The 22,436-nt window shown below is 38.6% G+C and overlaps 1 protein-coding gene across 2 annotated transcripts; it reads right to left on the bottom strand.

The window, feature by feature from the left end:
- Positions 1 to 4,432: 4,432 nt before the first annotated feature.
- On the bottom strand, positions 4,433 to 19,170 carry kcnj3b (potassium inwardly rectifying channel subfamily J member 3b). Of its 2 annotated transcripts, XM_084426261.1 has the most exons (4): positions 18,767 to 19,164; positions 17,934 to 18,664; positions 17,062 to 17,278; positions 4,433 to 6,487 (listed from the first exon to the last, which is right to left on the bottom strand). In XM_084426261.1, the coding sequence occupies exons 2-4, from the start codon at positions 18,606 to 18,608 to the stop codon at positions 5,778 to 5,780; spliced, it is 1,602 nt and encodes a 533-aa protein (XP_084282387.1). In that variant the 5' UTR covers positions 18,609 to 18,664; positions 18,767 to 19,164; the 3' UTR covers positions 4,433 to 5,777. The 2 variants fall into 2 exon arrangements, with proteins under 2 accessions (XP_084282387.1, XP_084282386.1); XM_084426260.1 differs by having other exon boundaries at positions 17,934 to 19,170.
- Between the last annotated feature and the right edge of the window lie 3,266 nt (positions 19,171 to 22,436).

Below are 22,436 nucleotides of genomic sequence, written 5' to 3' on the forward strand. Positions count from 1 at the left end.
CTTAAAAGACTATCGGTCTATGTAGGCCTACAAACTAAAATTACCAAGCACAGAGATGATTCATAACTTACTTACTCATGGCTGGCTTTCTAAACAGATTAAAACTGTAAGATTTTAAATTGTAATCTTTTAATGACTCATTTGAATGGAATATTGAGAACATTACTTGAAAAACAGAAGAGGGAGCCAAATCATTATAAAATGCTCCAGTCTTTTGCAAAGAGGATATTAGTTATGGGGATTTTGATTAGTTTAATACGCACGTGTCTTTGTGTCCATTGAATGCTTCCCTCAAACGACTCGTTAAAAGGCTTTACGAAAAATATTTGCGTTTCTACAATTCTACTGTAAAATCTCTCGAGAAATGACAACAAAACATGTTTTTATAATTCGATCAGCTGTTGAATCAGCACTAAAATGACATATTCGTGAATGAATCACTCGTTTGATACATTCGATCAGTTCTTAAGCACTAAGCGGTTTAACCTTGTCAAAAAGAGCGCTAAATGTGGAGGACATACATGTACCAAATATCCACTGGAGAAAACGAAACTGGCAAATGTCTTCAATCGATTGTCAGCGATGAACAGCTCTTTATTGCCCACGCTGCTTCTGAAAAACAAATTTAGCCTATCCTATCAAAGATGAGGACACTTTTCGGGTGGGGGAGGGAATAGTTTTGCTTCAAAACGGATTCGGTCACTAACGAAAACCTACTAAATGACAAGTTGGAGAAGGAGTAAAGTATTGGTAATAACACAAGATTCTGTCTGATATCAGAGAGCGAAAGTAAGAGATTTTTTGTGCATTTTTCCACTGCTCGACATGCAACAAATGTTTAAGAATGACGACGATACTGCTCATAATGACTGCGGATGCAAATCTACTTTCCTTCATCTCACCGCTAAGAGGGGCGCGAGGATGCTCCTCCGCGCGAGCCCGGGGCTCTGGCGTTACCTAGCAACGGCTCCCATACTGTACTCCCGCACCAAGTGCCTGGCTGCCTTCGACTCTGGCGCTGTTTCTATTTCTGTTGTAGCGTCGCAGTCTGCTAAAACATTCATAGCACAGTCCTCTTAGCATGTGGCTTCTGCGGTAATGTTTCAGTTTGAAGCACGCACTAACCCTACCCAACGCGCCGTAGAGTGATACTTACAAATGGCGCGTCAAATGATGGGTGACAGACCAGTTAATCATGGGCTGCCGTCTCCGGGGACGCGCTGATTGAGTCTGAAGTAATGGATGTTATTATGGCCAATGACACGACAACTGCGACCTCGTGCACGGACGTGATTCCCACATATAACAATTGTTAAAGCAGGTGCCGAGAAACTGATAGCGCGGTTTCTCTCACGCTTTTTGGTAAGGGGAACAAGCAGAGCTGAATGGGGGAGGGATAGACTGGCACAGGGAAATGGCAGTTGCATAAACTGTCACAGTGATGAGATCTTATCATTATGACTCTCTAGATATGCCAGGACTGCTGTTAGGCCACGACAAGGTTTAACGCCCCCACGATTCCACATGAACAGCTTCTACAAGCGCAATCGTGTGTAAGTGTATCAAAGTGGTCCAGTGCACAATGGTGCATCACACACGTAGCCTATCTGTTAACGTCAAGGACTCGAGGCCTATTCTTGACCCACGGGAACTGAGGTAAGCTGGTGAGCGAACACATTGCACAATGCTTCAGAAAATCGATCATCCTTAACACCCACACAATTTTTCACTCCAATAACCAAATGCTTTTTTAGCTGTATCAGCCTCTTTGTTGCTGTTATATCCTACTCACATATTGTGAGTTGCTAATATTTTGATTTTTAAATACATCTAGGGGCCTATTTAAAATGAAATGTTTAAGATATGTGAGTGTCATGGTATGGATCACTGTAAATTGGGTCCAGTAGGCATACACTGACTGAACTATTAACAGAGGTATTTTGTGTATTTTAAGTCACTATGGATTTAAAGGTCTGGGGGTTGATTTAAAAAAAAGAGCTGATACTCCGATTCTGAGGTGAATCGAGTCAGTCGACTATTAAGAGGTTGGGAGTCCTCAGAAGACTTATTTCATTCAACACCAGGGCTAATATTCAACTAATACCCTATATGAATAAAGCTAATTTAGACATCAAGTGTTCTCTTTTTTGCACAAGGCGCCTTACCTTAGTCAGTTCACCCAGTGTAGTCTCATTTTAACTAACCAAATTACATTTGTTTGTTTGATAAAAAAACATTACAAATCTAGTCTGGTTAGTTAACTTACAGATGCACTATTATCATGGCATAAAAGATTGTCTGATCTTTGACACTATCACTGTAAAACGTTAGTGTAGGATTTACTTTGAAACAATTTCAGAAATTGCTAGTTCATTTCACATAAAATGAATACTGAAATAGTATTTTCCTCTAAAACAGTCCAATAACCTTTGTTTTATTTACAACTTAAAAAAAAAAAAAAAGTTTGTGTAGTAGGCTATTGTAGTCTTTATTATAATTTACTAATTGAATTGAAATTTGTTCAACTTTATCTACACAATTTTGTACTTGTTACAAATAAAAACTAAGAAATACATGAACAATGAATATTATTTTTCATATATTTTCTATAATTTTCACAATTATACTTATTGTCAGTTCAAGTTTTTTTTTTTTTTTGTAGTGACTACTGCCTAAAATAGCTGAAAACAGCCATTAGTAAATCACACATCTCCCTTTAACAGACAATTTTGAAATTCCTGAAACCTGAATCGGACAGCATTAATAGCAATGGAATTTTCTATCAATCTTTCTCTTTTTTTCTATAAGTGTTTAGTAATATATATATATATATATATATATATATATATATATACTAATCAAGCCTCTTTTCTTTTCTTCTATAGAACAAGTGCTGGATGGGTGATCTGCTGCAAACTCTCTCAAGTGTATCACCCGGATACAACAAGCTGGTAAATGGCACACTTCCGCTGAAACACACCTCAGAACAGACAGCACGTTGTTGTCCCTGCAGGGAACATCCACACGAACAGAGCATCCTGTTCCTACAGTTGGATGCTGCCCTCATGTCCATCCAGCCCTCAAGCCATTATTTATCTGTGGCACATGCCATCCTGTGCCAACCTCAAGAGTTATAAAAGGAAAGTAGCTTGGGACCCTTTTTGTCCTGTGCAGATTAAACAGTAAAATTGCTATTGAACAGGGAAGGATAAGAATTCAATTTTGATCTCATGTGTACCTAACGCAAACAATAAAACCCCACATACAGTTGACCCAGGCGCCTGGAGATTCGAACCATTTTTAAAAGAGCAAAGATTTGATCGGGAGGCTGTTAACAAAGGATTAGCCTTTGTTTATCAATAATTAATGGGAAAGAGCCTTTCTCCATCTACTCCATCATCAAAGTAGTTCACTTAAATGAGAGTGATTTAATTTTCACCATCATAGAGCAGAAACAATTTAGGAACTCATTAATGGTTATTTGAAAGAACATTAACTAGCTAATCTTATATAGGATGGGATTAAATCTCTAAGTATGGAACTGATGAAATGAAATAATAATAAACGCTCCGTTTGACGTCGGGCTGCAGGGGAAGATAAATTAAAAGGGATGGCAGATTCTGAGAGCTCTCTGAAAAGAGATGAGCAGGTTACAGCAATAATGCTCTTTAAGCAGTGCAGGTTGACCTTCACAAACTCCTTCTTTTCATCCAGATCTGACATTTAGTGACAAGATAATATTCTCTGTATTTCAGCAGCTCTCTTTCAAACACACAGATAATTAGCTTCCTGCTGATAGAAGTTCAGGATATTGGTCCCCTGTGGAGAGGTAATGTGTTAATGTTTCCTAGGGATGTCGCATCGAGGGATTCATTTAACGAAGAACCGCGTGGAGCCCCTGCAGCTTGTATATCTAACGTAACTCTCACACAGATTTCGCATTGTCTCTTTCACAATTGACAGCACCATTTCATATTGTTCTGAAAGGCAAAGTAAATAACTAACATTTGACTCGAGAAACACTTTACGGTACTATGCAAGGCACGCCGTTTTGCAAAGCCGCTGGGGTACATGGAAAGGACAAACCTGCCCAGTTGTTACAGAAAGAGCTTTATAATTCCACTCAAGCATTATAAATAATTAATAATGATAAATAATTGAAAACTTGGGAATGGCACAGGTGACCTTTTTTGTGTGGCACTTCCACACAAAATTCAGTAATCTTTAGACCAGCTATTTATGGTGTTAAAGTTTTCTCCCATTACATACTGCAATGATGATTAAAAGCAGGCAGACATTTTTTGTGAAGTTAGCTTTCTCTGCATAGAAAATCCATCAATAGTAACCATGAGAATAGAATTCTCAGGGCAACACCTCCAAAGAGCAGCATCGGGCAGCAAGCTGCCAGTCATCCACACAGCTGGGTCATACCAGATCAAACTGCTTTATTTGTGGGGAAGACCTCTGCCAATACCAATGAGCTTATATGTGTCGAACATGGGCAAGTTCACCCACAGCTTTGATTCATTTTTGGACTTATTTTGTGATGAAAGTTCAGGTGGAGGTTTATCCTTCAGTTGTTTCCTTTTATAATAGACTTGTTACACATCACAACACATTTATTACAGTATTATAAACCGCTCCAAGTGCCATTCTTATATTCGTCAGAAGTAGAATAGAATGTATTGAGATAAACACAATTAGAAAACTGTAAAACCATTTGACGTTAACATAACATAAAGTACGAGATTTTTCCAGTCAGAAGTTCCACTGCAATTTATAATCTTATTGCTTCGGTTTTCAAACACAAGAGATAAACAAAGCCATAACAATTTCGACAAGGTCTTATCTATAAAGAATATTAAAACAGATATACACATCCATTGTGCTCTTTTCGGTCTTTGATGGTTTCCCTCCCCCACTTTTATCCACCTTACCCCATCGCAATACTCAAGTCATTCAGGTCAGGAAAATATTTGAACATTTCAACTAAGCTTAAACTGCTAAATGGAGAACAGCAGAAAACAATCATTGACAAAACATCATATATAAAGTCAGTTAAGTATTGGGAGCCAAATGTGAAATACTGTGCGAAAGCCTTACTCTTCCACAGTGGCTAAGAAAAGCTGTAAAAGTGGCAACCTTTTTTAAAAGCTTTCCAAACTACAATGTTTGGTATTTTACATTTGGCTCCTTATATTTAAGGCTTAATCTTTGACGTGAGATAATCTGGCTTGATCATGCAATAGATTAAAAAAAAACAAAAAAAACAAACCTGAGTCGGTTCATCAAATTTCCATAAATGCACAGCGCCCATTTCTTTAAGTCTAAAGACCACAGTAACTAATCTCTCAATGTGTTATTGTGAAACTCAATAACCAATCCACTGATTAAAAAAACCAAATGACTAACTCAGGTTATAGCCATTGGCTTCTTTAAAAACATTAGTTACCATGGATTATCAGTGAATACTGACACTGCATTCTGATAATTATATTGATATTCTATTTTAAGATATACATAATATAGGCAAGCCCTCAAAACATGTTTGGCTAACAGGCTAATATAAAAGGTATATCATGAAACTATTGTTAAATAGTGTTGAATATTGTTCTATTCTCTGAATTCTGCTTTCATGCTGTTTGCGGTAAAACATGCCAGATTGTGCAGAGGATTAGCATTAATCTAATAATTTATCCATATATAAATTGCTAAAAGTATAGATTGCAATTTCAGAGGAGGTAAATGGGCGAAAGGTGTAGATATAGAAGTCAAGTTCATTTAAAACTCAAGCCTGTGAACCTCTCCGAATTCATTTTTCTCAGTTTGGGAGGCAGATGTCCATCCATTCGTCCTCCGATTCCGATTCCACCCACCCCCCCTCCAGCCAACCTTTGCAGTTTCGGTGGCAGATCTGTCACTGATTGGCTGATGTGTTCAGTCCCGCCCACCAAGCCCAGCTTGGGAGCCAGTCTGTCCTCCATGGCACTGATTGGCTGAAGCCTCTCTTCTGCCACACCCGGAGCTGAGCTGATTCGCTGGAGTTTGACCGGCAGGTCACCCAGGTTGTAGGTGATCTCCGAGCTCATGCGCAGAAGCTTGCGGGGCATGCCGTCCCGCATGGGGGGGTCCCGTCCCGTAAGCTTTTGAAATTTGGCAGGCATTTTGGTGGTGGGCATAGGGGTTGCTATATTGATAGAGCCCGTTTCTGCATCGCTCTGAAGATCCAGACCTTCCAGAGTGCTGCTGCCCTCCGTCACCCCACCTGCGCTGTGGCATAAAGAGGGGGCCGTCAGAGGGGACGACAGGAGCAAACTCTCCTCCTGTTCTTTAACACTGTGCGGAGGTGTGGGGACCTCAAAAGTGCCGTGAAACTGCGAATAGTCGACCTTGAAGAAACCCTCCTCCAGAGAAATTACCGGGTAGAAACGGTGACCCCACAGAACCTCGTCCTCGGTGTACGAAGTGCGAGCCTGGCATGTCATACCTAAAATAATACAAAGAAACAAAACTAATTTAATGAATGAAACAATGTCAAGTCACCTTTATTTATAAAGCGCTTTATTCAATACAGATTGAAGTATTCATTACTTCAATGAGCTCATTGAATCTGCATTAAATTATTACATTGTTTAAATTAATGCATTTTAGCTAACTGTGACTTTGTATATGTACATTTCTGAAATACGTAACTTAGAAAGTTACCTCTGATAAGAGAACACTCTAAACTGTAATATAGACTCATGCACTTTCTGTAAAGCTGTTTTGAAATGATGTGTATTGCGAAAAGCGCTAAACATATAACCGTGAATTGAATTGAATTTCAGAGCAGCTTCACAGTAATAAACAGGGAAATTGAACAGAAACAATGATGCAAACATCAATAAATTCAAATTCTGCTGTAAAGCAGCTCTAAAAAGACCATAGTGTCATTATTCAGCTCAGTGTGGGTTCAGGTCAGTTCAATTACTGTGTTAAGTTCATCAGTTCAATTCAGCAAAAAGACAATACTGTCGTTATTCAGCTTGAGTGTTGATTCAATTCAGTTCAGTAACAAGTGTCGCAAAATTTGTCAATTATGAAACAAATTAGATTTAGCTATAAAGTAGGTCTACAAAAGACAATAGTGTCAATTCAGTGCAAGCTTTGTTCTCATCAGATATTGTCAGTGTAATCAAATTGATAATATTACTGAATATTAAGTGTCTCTTAGGGTGTGTTCACACTTTTCAGGTTTGGTTCGATTAAAACGGACTCTGGTGCGATTGCTCTGTTATTGCTGTTAATTTAATTAAGTGTGAATGCAGCCATCCGAAACCTAGTGCGCACCAAACAAGTGGACCAAGACCTCTGAAAAGATGGGTCTTGGTCCACTTCAAAAAGAACTCTGGTGTGGTTAGACTGAAATATGAACTCAACACGGACCAAAGACATCGAAACGAACCAAAAACATCCTAAAAAGGACAGAATCACTCAGCAGATCTTCATTTGTGTGCAATGGAGGAATTCCTGCTGCTGTTTTGTCTCCTTTACACATTTTATAAACTCTTCAAGAGTTCTCATCTGTTGAAAACATCACACAAAAATGAGCGCATTTAGCCCAGAACACAGCGTTGGTTTTGATGCTTGTCATGTTCTGTCTTTAGGTTTGGTTTTAAAAATGACATTGTGAATGATAAGCGAATCAGGACTAAATGTATTATATTCTTTTTTTGGTCCAGACCAAAATAACCGAACTACAAGTGTGAACACATCCCTAAACCTCAACTAAGCAAGCCAAGGTGCGCGCACGAAGGTGATGGAACAGCTTATTAATAAAATCTACATCAAACTTTGTACAACAACAAATATGTACTGTGCAACAATGGTTGGGTGACTAAAACTAATAGATGCGTTACTGACAGGGTACACACACACACACACACACACACACACAAGCACATTTACTGTTGAGCAACACCCACGGGAACGTCTGTTCACGGTCCATTTGGTTGCATGAAAACAAGAGCTTTATCTGTGGGAAATTCATTAGATCTGTGTATCACCCACACCAGCGAACATCCCTCCTTAATTAAAGCGTGCAAAAGCCTTCACTATAAAGAGCTCATATTTATGAACCCTCTAACAAGCGAATGGATTTGCAACATGCCGTTCTACATAAGTCAGCAGCAAGAAATCTAAGATAAGACAATTGCCGACTGAAAAACAACACCGTGCTTGACGTAGAGTACACTTGATCACACAAGAAAGGTGCGCTTTTCTCCCGTCTGCGATTGCTAAGACTGTCCCTTGAAAACCGTCCGTGCCTCCATGTAGGAGTGTGGTTCTTTGTCAGAGAGGAGAGGAGATTTGAGATGTTTGCAGGAGAGATACTATGAGGATCTAGACAGGGATTTGAGCATCTGGATGAAGATGTTTAGAAAGCGCCGGGACTGCTGTGCTGTTCTCCTGACAGAAGGAAGCAGACGCAGACTAAAAAGAGACGGTTGCCGAGTGCACATTATAAACCTCAGACCTAAATATAAAAAAGCCAGCAAGACAAAACATACATTATAGATTTTTGAAAGTCAAGATCATTCTTTTTTTTCTCACGTAATGCCGCCTACGACTATCACACACCTACACACTCTCACACACACAAACACAGGCGCGGTTATCCTCCCTTACTACAAAAAAAGCCCTGCTTTCTGAGCTGACAAATCCTGGGCTTAGCAGCATAACATAATATTATTCATCTTATGAAATATTTAACAGGCTTTCTGTTGTTTGCCGGGAGAGGGGAAGGTAAGGTCTCAGTCGAAGTTGAAATCAGGTCTGGCTCCCTGCGATTTCGGCTTACATAATCATACCATATTCTTCCATTATGCCAAATTTCATTTCTGCATTTGGGAGGACCGTTCGCGCACATTAGCTTCCACCAGGAAAAAAAAAATGGTACCGCTACACTCCAACATCTGACAGTTATGAGAACAATTTATATTTCCAAGAGGGATAATCTGTTTCTATGGTGACCGTCATCAAGTGTTCGGTTCCATTGCCACAGAGGTGCACTGCCTGACCTGTTTCTGTCATCTCTGTCTTTCTCTCTTTCTCTCGCTCATTCTCCTTGATTTTCCCTATACTCGCTCCACATTCCCTCCTGTCCATTTTAGTGTCTCTTCCTAACACACCTATAGCATTAACCATCATTATCATCGCGACTCTCTCTCAGTCCCTATCTCACACTCTCCCTTTCACTCTTGTTGTCTGTCTCTGTGGTGTGAGATAACAGTAAACTCTACTATCTGGCTGTTCTGAACGGTAATTGGCCATGCAGCTGTGCCCAATTCTCCCCTGTATCTCACCGACACACAGTGTGTGGTCCTGGGGGGATGAAGCAGTGCTTCTCTTTTGATTTGCTGAGGCCCTTTGGGACGGTTGCACCGAGCTGCCCCGTTTACTTGCACTGCTGAATGCACAAGAAATAAACTTTCTGAAATTCTGAAACCACGGGCCAGGAACTAAAAATAAAAAGTCAATAAATAATGGCAATACTTTTTTTCTTCCAAGCCTAAATGGTTAATGTTTCATGCCACTCAATATTTACTAAGATACTAAGTGAATCCAGCCTAGTGCTATTTTAGTGTCACCGAGATCCTTTTATAGTGTGAATTCGGTTTTCATATCTATTTTTTAGTTCAAGTTTTAGTGATTTTGTTTTTGTCATTTTAGCTTTTGTCAATACACATTTTTGCTTTTGTCATAGCACAATATAGTGCTATTTATCGAATGATTGTGTGATATGCGAGTGCTATTTTTATGAAATATATATATATATTTCATAAAAATAGCACTCGCATATCACACAATCATTCGATAAATAGCACTCTTCAACAGGCACACATTTCAGATGCTTTATCTGATTTACAGCGTTTAAATGTTCAATTTGTTATGTCAGGCTTTCAGAGATGTGTATTGATTGCATTTAATTGAAATGGTTTTGACACCATCATCATAGCGTCAGGCACATCTGTGTCATGTTTTTTTGTCAAAACAAGTCAAAACAATCAAGAATCTCATTACATTTTTAAGTGTTGACATGTTGAGAAAATAGTTTGAGAAAAAGCCATGAAAATTGAAATTGAAAATCAGAAAAAGAACACTTTAAAATGTAATTTGCATAACAGGGAAGTGAGTGGAAGCTCTCCACACAGCAAAAAAAAAATATTTCTTTGTCTTGTTTTTCATCAGAAATAACTAACATCCCAAGAACAAGATACATTTATTTGAGGTATTAAAACTTCAGGGAATGTATTTTGAATATATTATATAGACAAATATTCAAAATAACCTCAAAGATCTTCCTCTGAGGTTTTGACCTTTTCCATTCAACATTGCAAATTTACCTTGAACGCAAAATTGGAATTTTGCATAAAACATTCATGAATAAAGCACTGTTTCCATCCAGCGAGACGAAGAGAACAAAATCTTCCCTTTCTGATAAACTGCTGCCAAATATCACTAAGAAAAATCTAGTTGCTGCAGTAGGAGATATAGGCCTACATCATAAATGACTTGCGCCCTCAGAGCGTGCAGAAGAAACACAATAAACGGTCATGTTATCTTGTGTTCGGAGGTAGATGCCTGCTGTTTGGGAATGCAGTCGTGTAAAACAGACCTGGGAGGTAATAATACTGAACCACTTTGACGACACACTTTGGCAAAGGCATTTCAGAATGAACAAAACAACATTTCAGATGCTATGCAACGAGACTGGCCCACAATTCAGTCCAGTTATTGCGCAGTTATTTAAAGGAATAGGTCACTTACAAATCATTAACCAGACAGTTGATGTATTTTTTTCCTACTATGGAAGTCAATGGGATCCATCAACTGTCTGGTTACAGACATTCTTCAAAATATCTTCCTTTTGTGTTGAGTAGAAGAAAGAAATTCATACAGGTTTGAAACAACTTGAGGGTGAGTAAATAATGACAGAATTTAATTTTTTTAAGTGAACTATTCCTTTATAAAATGTGGTGAACAAATAGGAATTTTTTTTTTTTTTTTTAAGAAAAAAGACCGGACCATAATAATAGAACACTTGATACAAATGATAGAAATGCTTTAAAATTAAGGCTAACTTGCAGTTCACTCTAATGTTGCGGTCTTATATCGAGCAATGTTTTATTCTCAAATAGTTTTATATTCACCATACCAGTGTTTCTACAGCTCAGCTGATGGAAAATTGCTAACAATGCTGATGTCAAAGGTTTGAAACACATCTACTGATAAAATTAATTTCATGCATTTTAGGTTGAATTAGAAAATAAAAATTCAAGGGTCCAACAAAAGTGCAAGTGCTCTAATTTATTCATTTAAAGATCCTGCTTTATGAATTTACATCAAGGTTTTTATGTCTTTTGAACAAACTGCCAATAAGTTGAACTGAATGACACAAATTGAATAGAGTCTTCATATTCCAAAAATCCATTAATATTTCCAGTGGCTAAATTTATGTTAGTTCAAGTAATTTTTTCTTAACTCGCGCAGAGTTTTTGCTTAGGAATATTTTTGCTTTATTTAAGAGCGCCTTTTTTCTTTTTTCTTTTCTTTTTTGGCAGTGTAATGTGAAAAGCTGTACATAATTTGACAGATGTGAATGCTGGCACAGCTGTCATGTTTATCTCTGAGGGCAATGGATGGCTCTGGGCTGTTCCTCTGAGACTCCTTGGCCTTGAAGTCACTGCCTCTGCTTGAAGGAAATTAATGCATTAATGTCAAAATCTTCCTCCTGCCATTTTGTGAGAGTCATAGGAGACTGGGATTAGTTGTCAAACTTGTTACTCCAGAGAATATTTCTCAGGGTAGCTTTATTAAAGTCATTTTCTGTACACACCTTAAAGTCTCGGCTACAAAACAACTATTCCCACAGTTATTGTCCAGGAAGAAAGATACAGGTCATTGAACACACCTTTAGTGACAACATGCTCTAAAAGCAGTGCTGGGGACAAACAAATCTGCAAATATTGTACCTTCAGAGACACTACACTCAAAGGGACATTCTTTGTACTTTTTTGTCTTTTTTTTTTTGACTAAAAGGTTCATAGTAGTTACTTAATGGCACATATTACTACCCCAAGATGCTGATTTTTTATAAAGCTTCCTAATTTTGTTTTGGAAGTCTCCTACAACAGGTTTACATGCATCCAAGATCAAAATAATTTTTCCCCCATAATATACATGGGACATTACCAGTGTAGGGGAAGCTACTCTGAACCTGTGGCTTGAAGAATGAAGAATGTTTTAAGTAAAAGATTTGGGGTTTTAAACAATGTAATGAAATGCAATTATGATTTCAAAGAGTAGCCTATTGTTTTATCTTGTAAACTATCTACAAGATAGATACTACAAGATACTATCTTCAAGACACACACAATACTAAAATTTAGCCTATATCTCAAGCTGACTGTCAAAATTGCTACAAATGCCATACAAAATGCTACAAATTGCTAGCAGCCATATCACCCTGTAGCCCAAGACTGGTTGCCCTCTGAAGCTAAGCAGGGCTGAGCCTGGTTAGTACCTGGATGGAAGACCTCCTGAGAAAACCAGGTTGCTGCTGGAAGAGGTGTTAGTGAGGCCAGTAGGGGGTGGTCTGTGTGGGTCCTAACACCCCAGTGTAGTGATGGGGACACTATACTGTCAAAGAGCACCGTCCTTCGGATGAGACGTTAAACCGAGGTTCTGACTCTCTGTGGTCATTAAAAATCCCAGGATGTCCTTCGAAAAAGAGTAGGGGTGTAACCCCGGCATCCTGGCCAAATTTGCCCCTTGGCCTCTGTTCATCATGGCCTCCTAATCATCCCCATATACTGATTGGCTTCATCACTGTCTCCTCTCCACCAGTAAGCTGGGGTCTCATTTATAAAACTGTGCGTAGGAACCTTACTAAAAGTGTACGTGCGCCCGAAAGCCAAAAATGGCGTACGGAAAAAATATTCAGACTTATAAAACCGTTCGAACGCCAGAACCTGCGCAGAATTCAGTTTAGAAATCCCAGTCAGCGGAAGATTGTGCGCACATGCGTCTCCTCCCCGAAATAGCCATATATGGAGCTTACAACGCCTAGTTTTACTATGCAGATCCTCATCTGCATATCATTTGCATATGATTATTCATCCACGTGATGACGTTTAACGGTACAAGACACATTACATTAATAAAAATCAAGTAGTTGCCTATCCTTGCCTTGTTTTTGAATACATAAATCAAATCAAATACATTTCAGAGAAAGTTTTTGTCAATCTTTTCCACTGGCCGAATTGTATTTTTAATTGATTTATATTTTTAATGGAAACAGATAGGCCTTGGGCATTATTTGCACGAAACTATTTTCTCAGACAATCTGGTATTATCATGATAAGCAATTATCTCTGTGGTTAAAACATTACAACACAGCACGCCACAGGAAAAGTGTTCAAAAACATCGCATCCACAACAAACATTTATATTGATTGAATATAAAAAATGTTGTAACTTCTCAGTAATGATTTAATGTTTAAGTGTTTAGCTCCATTAGTTTGAATGGCATATTTAATCTAAATGTTTATATCAGAAGTAAAACAGTTTAAATCATTATTTTCTTTATTTACGGCCCAACGCGCTCGCTGGCGCAGACATTTACGAAGGGATGGATATTTGCTTCAAGTGACAGGCGATTTCAAGTGAAATTATATTTGTATTATCTTTCTGTATATGTTTAATTTTCTTTAGATTTTCTGTCTAAAAGTGACCAAAAAGACACTTAACTCCAGCTCACCATTGGTGTCGCCAAACTGCTCCATCTCCAAAACGTTCGTACGCATGGGTCAGAGTTTGCGTGCAGGTGCGCAAATTTTCCCGTCAAGTTTGTTTTTATAAAGCACAACTTATGCGTCGGAAGCGGCGTACGCCTCTTTCAGGGCCTGTTTTGTGCGTACGCAACGGTTATAAATGAGGCCCCTGGTGTGTGGTGGGCATTCTGGCGCAATATGGCTGCCGTCGCATCATCCAGGTGGATGCTGCACATTGGTGGTGGTTGAGGAGATTCCCCCTTCCATGTAAAGCTCTTTGAGTACCTAGAAAAGCGCTATATAAATGTAACGAATTATTATTATAAATGTAATCAATGCAAGAACAAAATGTATGCGAATTAAATTGGATTTAATTGGAGTAAATTGCTCATTTACTGTGAACGCGTCGCTCTGAGACGCGAATCATAAGCTGCTCGCGTGAACACACTGCGCTTCGCTCTGAAACCCACCGCAACCATTTTAATTACATCACAGTCTTTGACGTATGATTAGCGCACTCGACGCTGACAGTGTTTTAATCTTTGGTTTGAATAAATTACATACAAAAGTGTAACCTTTATAGTAGTCGATTCATGTGAAATAGCAACCCATTCACGAGTTCACACTTACATGTAATTAAATAGAGTAAAGGTTATGCGTATTTGGCGTGCTGTCTGGGGGTAGGGGCTCCAGGCTCGGAATTTTGGCCCGAACCCAGAGTATTCCCCCCATCCCAGGTTGGGATAGGAATAGTTCGAAGTGAGGAGATGGGGTGGTGGAGGAATGCTGAAAAACTCTCATAGAACAGAAGTAAGTCTGCTGTATTTATACCTCCTGATGCTAATTGAGTTGACTGGATGAGCTCCTCCCATGTTAATTGTGTTAATTATCTGAACGTGCTCCTCCCGAACTTTGTAAATAAAATATCATTCATCAGTCAATCTCTTCTCGGTGAACTGTAAAGCCGCAAGATTTGTGATGAAACAATAGATGGCGGTAATGCAATTTTAGTTTGTGATCTAATAAGATGACGCTACGCTGCTTCAATGCATTGCAGGTTTGTAGCAAAACGGAATGTAGCTTTTAGTCGTGCTACACCGCTACTTGCTGAAAAAAAGTAGTTAGCTACACTGATTTAAAAGCAACTGAGCAACTCAAGCTACTGAAAAATTTAGTTACGTTTGTAGCGTCGCTACTTGTAGTTAGCTACTCCCCAACACTGCACATTACCTAATTTCTCAAAGAGTCTGAAAATGATTTGTTCGAAGATTCAGTCTCTCTAAAGCTCTCCTTTCTGAGAGCCTACTCTGATGGCCCAGTCTGTTGTGATTGGTCTACCGCTTACAACGTGTGTCTGAAACAAAACGCCTAATACCATATCTGAATTTCAGCTCTGGATGCTTCCTCAGCACTTGATACACAGCGACACAAACAATGGCATCGGTTTTCCATATCAATTCCAGTGCGAGTCCTCATCCTTTTGAAGTGCATGCGAAGTGGAATCGCAGGACTGAAAACAGCATCTTCTAGACATGTCAACAACACAAACCAAACTCTTTCAAGCCTCAGCTACAACTACAGTGTTTGAGATCGGGTGACGCATTTTGCACATTTTACCTGACAGTGTGGGGGAATTATCAGATGGTACAATTCATAAAACATCAAAAAGATAACACCATTAAAACCATCAAACCATTATTTTGGCAAGTGGATTCAATTATAATTGAGTTATATTTTAACACATTTGATAACTTGCCCCAATAAAAAAAAAATTAACAAGCTCCTAACCTGATGTTTATGGATTTTTTTTTGTACTTTGATTCTATAATCAATTAACCATTAACTTAAACCAGTGTAGATTTATGTTGTTCCCTTCTTAATCCAAGAGCTATTACAAAAATGTGACAATATTGATATTTTAGTTTTGAAGATAGAAATCACAAAAATGATTCAAATGAGTAAAAATTTCAATGTAACTTACTGAGATGTAGCCGTTGTGACAACTATATAGCCCCGGTATCCGAAATGTGAAATATGAGCTTTCATATACAGAGAAGTGTCCAAACAAAGACTTTAATCCTGAAGATTAGAATGGATGGACACATGGGCACAAACACACATGCATAACCAATTTGTGCTGTATTCCCACATGCACGTCATAAACCTAGACATAATTACAGGGCATAATTAAAAATGTCTAATGAATTATTTGATAAGACGTAATTAGTATTTGATTTGTGAGGCTGATTAAAAACAAGTTTTGTCTCCATACTTCAAACAGCCGGTGAGACTTTACTGTATGGAGACCGCTTAAGAAGGGGCCGATTTAGTTGCTATGGAAACTGATTCACAATGGGGAGAACAGAGTGCTGACTAACTGTACATTTTTTTTTTTCCTTTTCCTTTCTTTTTTTTTTACCCGCAAATCCCTTCACTTTTTGTAGGCGTAATTTTCAGATGTGCCATCAATGAGGAGGACCGGACAGCATGATTGTGTTTTCTTTATTATTTTAATTAAATGAGATTATGGAAGCGTATGATTCTGAATCTAATTAAGTATGTACATACAGTGTGTTTGCTGCAGAGATTTTCCATTGCTGCTTGTGCGAATGCTGTTTCTTACTGTAAGTGCGTGCTGTCTCGTATATGTATGGATTGATGTGCTGCAGGGTGAGAAAGTAAAGGTGAGCTGTGATTTGATTGACAGGTGGCTTAATCTCTAAGCATGCCAGACTAAAGAAGCATGAGGCAGAGAGCAAAACGAAAGAATAACTTTGTGTATCATCTCTTATATAACATGTCTCTCTCTCTCTTTCCATCTTTACTGCAGTAGACACCAACATCCATTCTTTTCTATCATAAAAAAGCCGATTTGCACCAGCAAACTTGCTGTCTCGCACACACACACACTGAACCACACCACGCAAACACCTTCAGCCTGCACAAATATTCTATTAATATACGCACAAATAAATGACACGACATTAAAAGAAACTTGAATTAGCATTCTGTTCACTGCATTGGTTTGTAAATAGTGTGCATGATTCAATCAAAACAAACATGAGCTTAATATTATTGAAAATATATTAGCAATATGGTGGAAATGTACTGTGAACCACAAAGTGTATAATGTGAATCAAATTTCAGCATTCATGGTTTTTGCCTGTTTTTTTTTTCCCCCTTCCTTCCTTTCTTTCTTTTTTAAAATCCTATTTGCTGCTTCATGCATGTTACGAGTAAAACTCACCGGTGGTCTCCACGATTCCCTCTAGGATAACCACAATCTCAAATTGCTCTGTTTGCATGGACCTGAGCGAAAGGTCGTAGAATGGGCTCTTGGAGTCGATCACATGGCAGATTGTCAGAGGAGACACCAAGAAAAGCTGGTCGGCTCCGGTACTGAAACCAACGTCCAGCTCCAGTTGATCCAGAGGCAAAAACTCTCCTTCAGGAGTCTGACGGGACTAAGGGGAAAGGTAGGAAAAAAGAAATACTTAGGATAAATCAATTAGATTGAGTGTGTGTGTGTGTGTGTGTGTGTGAGTGAGGGAGATAAAGACTGGGTCTAATGAATATACACTCTAAAAAATAAAGCTTCTTTATTGGCATCTACGGTACCATGAAGAACCATGGAATATTTCCATTGCACAAAAAGCTCTTTATAGTGGAAAAGGGTTAATTAGATTAATTAAATATTCTTCACACTGAAAGTTCTTCAAAAAGAACTGTTCACTTAAGGGTTCTTCGGGGAACCAAACATGATTATTTTTACGGCACTGCTGTGAAAACCACCTTAATTTTAAAGAGTGCACAGTGATTCGAAAGGGAAAGTTGCATCCAGTCTCATGAAGCGGATCAATACTTTGTCCTCTGTAGGTGGACATCAAATTACAGGTCTTTCTCATTTGTCAAGGCTTGAGGTTAAAGAATGAATCTTAGCTTGAACACTTTAAATATTCAATTATACGCATTTGTTCCAAATCCACTCGTCAAGCTTGATGTTTCTATATCTCTAACATGGAAAGTCTAGTAATGTAACCCGCACATAATATGTTGTTCTATGTGACTTGGATTCGTCATTTTCTCTCTCCTGTTAACTGGTTCCAGTCGTGTACTCACTTTGAGTAGTTTGCAGCGTATTTGCGCGGAGACCATATGGCTGTTCCGCAGGTTACCCACTCGGAACATCAGGGTCAGTTTGCCGTCACGCATGGAAATAACCGCGTGCTCGCTGAACATCAGCGTCTCTGCGCGTTTCTTCGGCTGGGACATCTTGATGAACATGCAACCGATCAGAAAAGCGTCCACTATGGAGCCTAGGATGGACTGGAAGAGGAAGAGAATGATGCCTTCCGGGCACTTGTCTGTAATGTAGCGGTAACCGTATCCGATAGTGGCCTCAGTTTCGATGAAGAACAGAAAAGCGGAGGGAAAGTTGTACACATTGGCCACGCACGGTGTGTACTTGTCATCGTGGGCCTGGTTCAGGTCTCCACGTATAAAGGCAATGACCCACCACATAGAAGCCATGAAGAGCCACGCCACCGTGTAGGTAAGAATGAAGATGAATAGATTCCAGCGCCATTTGAGGTCCACGAGTGTGGTGAACAGGTCCGACAGGTACCGGCTGGTTTCTCCTCCCAGGTTCCCGTGCTGGACGTTACACCGGCCGTTCTTGTCCACAAAGCGCTGACGTTTCCTTTTCTTCTCGGGGGCCTGGTTGAACCCTCCGCCGCTGGACGAGGTGGTCACCACCTGATAATCATCCCCAAATTTTTTCCGCAACGCTGACATCCTTCACGCTTATTAAAGTTGTCCTAGATATACGAGAAAGCTTTGCGTGCTTGTTCCTGAAAAAAAAAAATGCTGAAGGGTTTCTTTACACTTCAGATACACCAGTCTCCCACATTTCTGAGCAGATCATTTTAAAAAAAGTTATTTTTAAGGCTCACCGCAGGAGTTTGTCAATAACAGCGCGTTTGTCCAGGGATGGAGCGATGCAGATCTTCTTGTCTTCTCCGAATCCGCATAACTAAAAAAAAACCTCATTCAGCCGAGGCTGTAAAATGTGGTGAAATATGGATGCGAGTAATTTGTAATCTCAGATTGGCTTGGCGCAGTCTAGCACTTCCTCATCCACCTTCATCCACTCCTCCTGTTTCCCCAGGTGTATCGCACCAATTTGATAAGATGGTAGTTGGTAGACGCCCGAAGGATCCTATCCAAGTTTTAACTCACCGCCTCTGCTGTTCCTCTCAGCTGACAAGCGTTGATATCTGATTCTGTTCGTCCTTTCACTGTTCTCGGTTCCTGCGCACTGCGCGTCTCCTGCTCTCCAACTCCATTTCCAGCCCCGACAAATAAGAGAAACTTCTCTGAGAGGGTGGTGGAGATGGGAGGTGGGGGAGGGATGAACACGTGTTCTTGTGTTGGATACATCTTTTTTTGCTGCACTTGTAACATGCTTCTCTGAACAATAGTGCTGCATCGAAAATTCCTTTATTTTTTATATTGCAGTAGGCTATTTATTATTATAAATACATTATTGTTGTTGTTGTTATTATTATTATTATTATTATTATTTTACGAATTCATGCACCCTCCTAATCTTTACTCATAGTAACTTCCCCTCCCACTTGCAGCGACATATCTTCTCTGATGACGTGTTTACTGGCGTGAGGGCGGGACAACCTGTCACTCACATGTGATCACACCAATAGCAAACCACAAAGCACTTTTGTACTTCAACAATATATATATATATATATATATATATATATTTTTTTTTTTACGAATTAATGGCATATTTTTCTGTTATTAATCAAGATGAATCGCACCTAACATTAACGTTTTTAATATATATTTTTTCACATTAAATCTCCAAATGAATGTCGAAACAACATAAAGACAGTAGCCTATATGTAACATTTTGTGTGAAAAAGGCCAGTATCAACGATACCAATACTACTGATGTCTCTATGATCTTTTGTCAATTTTAGCCATTCAATATTACAGCATAATTAAAAACTATCAATTTTAACATTTATTAGGCTTTAGAAAATATACCAAATAATTTAAGTTAATTTAAGGGAACTTGAAACAATCTTCACATAATACCATTATAATAAATGCCACATTTGCCGGTGCCCTTCAATATACCAGGGCTCAATCTTTACTTGCCCTATCAAAATGCACAAAAAGTTATTGTTTTCGTTAAGATTTTCAGGTAGGCCTAACAAGTAGGATATATACAGAAATGTAATAACATTATCAAACACGTTACAGTCTTCATTGCATAAATTCTAAATTAAATATACATTAATCCTTATTAAAGCTACAAAAGTTATTCAGTCAAGAGCAGTGAGTGATTTTCTCTTTTTCTTCTGTTCTTTGATTAACTTTACTGACAAACAGCAGCAGGTTTATTAGCCTGTCACACATGTGGATCTGACACGCATCCCATTTTCTCACAACTCTTTACTTTCATTTAAGTCTTCATTTAACTTATTTAAGACTGTGCTTGCAAGGATGCTGACAAAACAGTGCACACGGGTCGAGACGACAGGAGGTTCACAGACGCGCTTCACCGCACTGCGTTTTCTTTTGTGTCTTATTGGGGTTGTATGGTTTAAAAGCATTTGCAAGAATAAGAGCGTGATATAATGTAATGCTAAAGGATGAGGAATATATATATATATATATATATTTAGTGAGAGAAGTCTAAGCAATTCTGTCCCGAAATGATAACTACTATAATCTAATTTTATAAACAAGACAAAGCAAGAATAACACATTGAAAAGACAGAATTTGCCCCAGGTTTGACGTCAAAACGTAAACAGACATGCTCACCCTGAAGGTCATCAAATATTTTGCACCAACATACAATTGATCATAAAATAATTCATATCCAGCCTTTAATATATTTGGCCCTTTATGTGTCAGAATGATGGATGAAGAAGATGCAGGTGATGAATATACTGTCACATCAGTGCCAGATAGAGCAGGGGAAACAAGCTTTCTTTAACAAAACACATTCTTCATTTGATAAAGCTTCTAAAGCAAACTGTTATGACCAGCAATACTTAATCTTGAAGAAAAACACTCACTCTGAACTCTATTTCACACCTGTGTGTCCTTTTCCATCTCTTACGGTTTCAAGCCAGGCAGGGTGCTGGAAGATAAGGGCGCAATAAGTGTGCTATTTTGGAGTCATGCAAATGACTTCCAGTCTGAAATGGACTGACTGTGCTGCTCTGCAAGTGTCAGCACTATCCACAATGGAAGACTGTAACAGAACTTCATCAGGAATATCTCTTCATTCACACATGCACAGTATAAGCTCTTTTGGAAGCAAAGACAAGCAGGATGTGGCTATTTTGAGCTTTTGCTAAACATACATGAAAATAATTATTTAATGGGTTTTAATATAGATATTCTTTTCAATTGAATGCCAAAAGGTGTTATATATAAGGAGAAATGTCTTAAAGTGCCCCTATTAAGCTATTTTAAAGGTTCCTAATTTTGTTTTGGAGGTCTCCTACAATAGATTTACTTGCATCCAAGGTTAAAAAACACTTTAATTTTCTCATAATTAGATTGTACATCACCTCATTTCTCAAAGAGTCTGAAAATGGTTTGTTCAAAGATTCAGTCTCTCTAAACCTTTCCTTTCAGAGAGCCTTCTGTGCTCTCATTGGTCAGATGGCCCAGTCTGTTGTGATTAGTCTGTGTCGGAAATTAAACACCAATTACATATTTGAATTTCAGCTCCGGGGGCTTCCTCAGCGTTTGACGTCGTTTTTTTAGCATATAAATTCAAGTGCGAGTCCTTATCCTTTTGAAGTGCATTCCAAGTGGATTCGTACCACTGAAAACAGCGTCTTCCAGGCCTCAGCTACAACTACAGCGTTTGAGGGCGGGGCAAAGAAGATGTCGTGAAGACCAGAAGTGGGCATTATGCAAATTTGTTACATAGGTATGTTACATTACAGGAAGTAAGACTGGAATTGCTGATGACTTCTTTCCACAGTTCAGATTCCATTCTTTCCTTTAGGAGGCAATAACTTTGTCAGGCAATTTGATGTTTAAAACTTTGCAGACATTTTACATTCACAAACAGCTATATATATATATAAAAGCATAAAAGGGGCACTTTAAATGATTGTATACTCTCATGTTTCTAGTGATAAAGTATGTTTGTGAGCTGTTTAAAACATCAAATTTAATCAAAATACAAAATTAATAACATTCAATTCGATTCACGTTTATTTGTATAGCGCTTTTCACAATACACATCATTTCAAAGCAGCTTTACAGAAAGTGCATGAGTCTATATTACAGTTTAGAGTGTTTTGTTATCAGAGGTAACTGTCTAAGTTAAGTATTTCAGAAATGTACATATACAAAGTCACAGTTAGCTAAAAATTTATTAATTTAAACAATGTAATAATTTAATGCAGAAACAATGAGCTCATTGAAGTAATGAACTTGTTTGCTAACAAATGATTATGACATTTAGGAAATATAGCATTGGTGCATGTTGATTCAGTGTTTGCGTCATCTAAAATCTTCGCTGGACTTGGCGCCGTCTCTTCATAGGTGTTGGGCATCTGAAGTCTTCA

The sequence above is a fragment of the Rutilus rutilus genome (assembly GCF_951802725.1).
Source record: "Rutilus rutilus genome assembly, chromosome: 12".
In the NCBI taxonomy this organism is placed as follows: domain Eukaryota; kingdom Metazoa; phylum Chordata; class Actinopteri; order Cypriniformes; family Leuciscidae; genus Rutilus; species Rutilus rutilus.

Coding starts and splice junctions, on each gene's coding strand:
- kcnj3b (XM_084426260.1), bottom strand. CDS start 18,608: ATGTCAGCGTTGCGGAAAAAATTTGGGGATGATTATCAGGTGGTGACC. Junction 17,279..17,933: donor TACGCTGCAAACTACTCAAA/GTGAGTACACGA, acceptor CTTTCCCCTTAG/TCCCGTCAGACTCCTGAAGG. Junction 6,488..17,061: donor GGGAATCGTGGAGACCACCG/GTGAGTTTTACT, acceptor GTATTATTTTAG/GTATGACATGCCAGGCTCGC.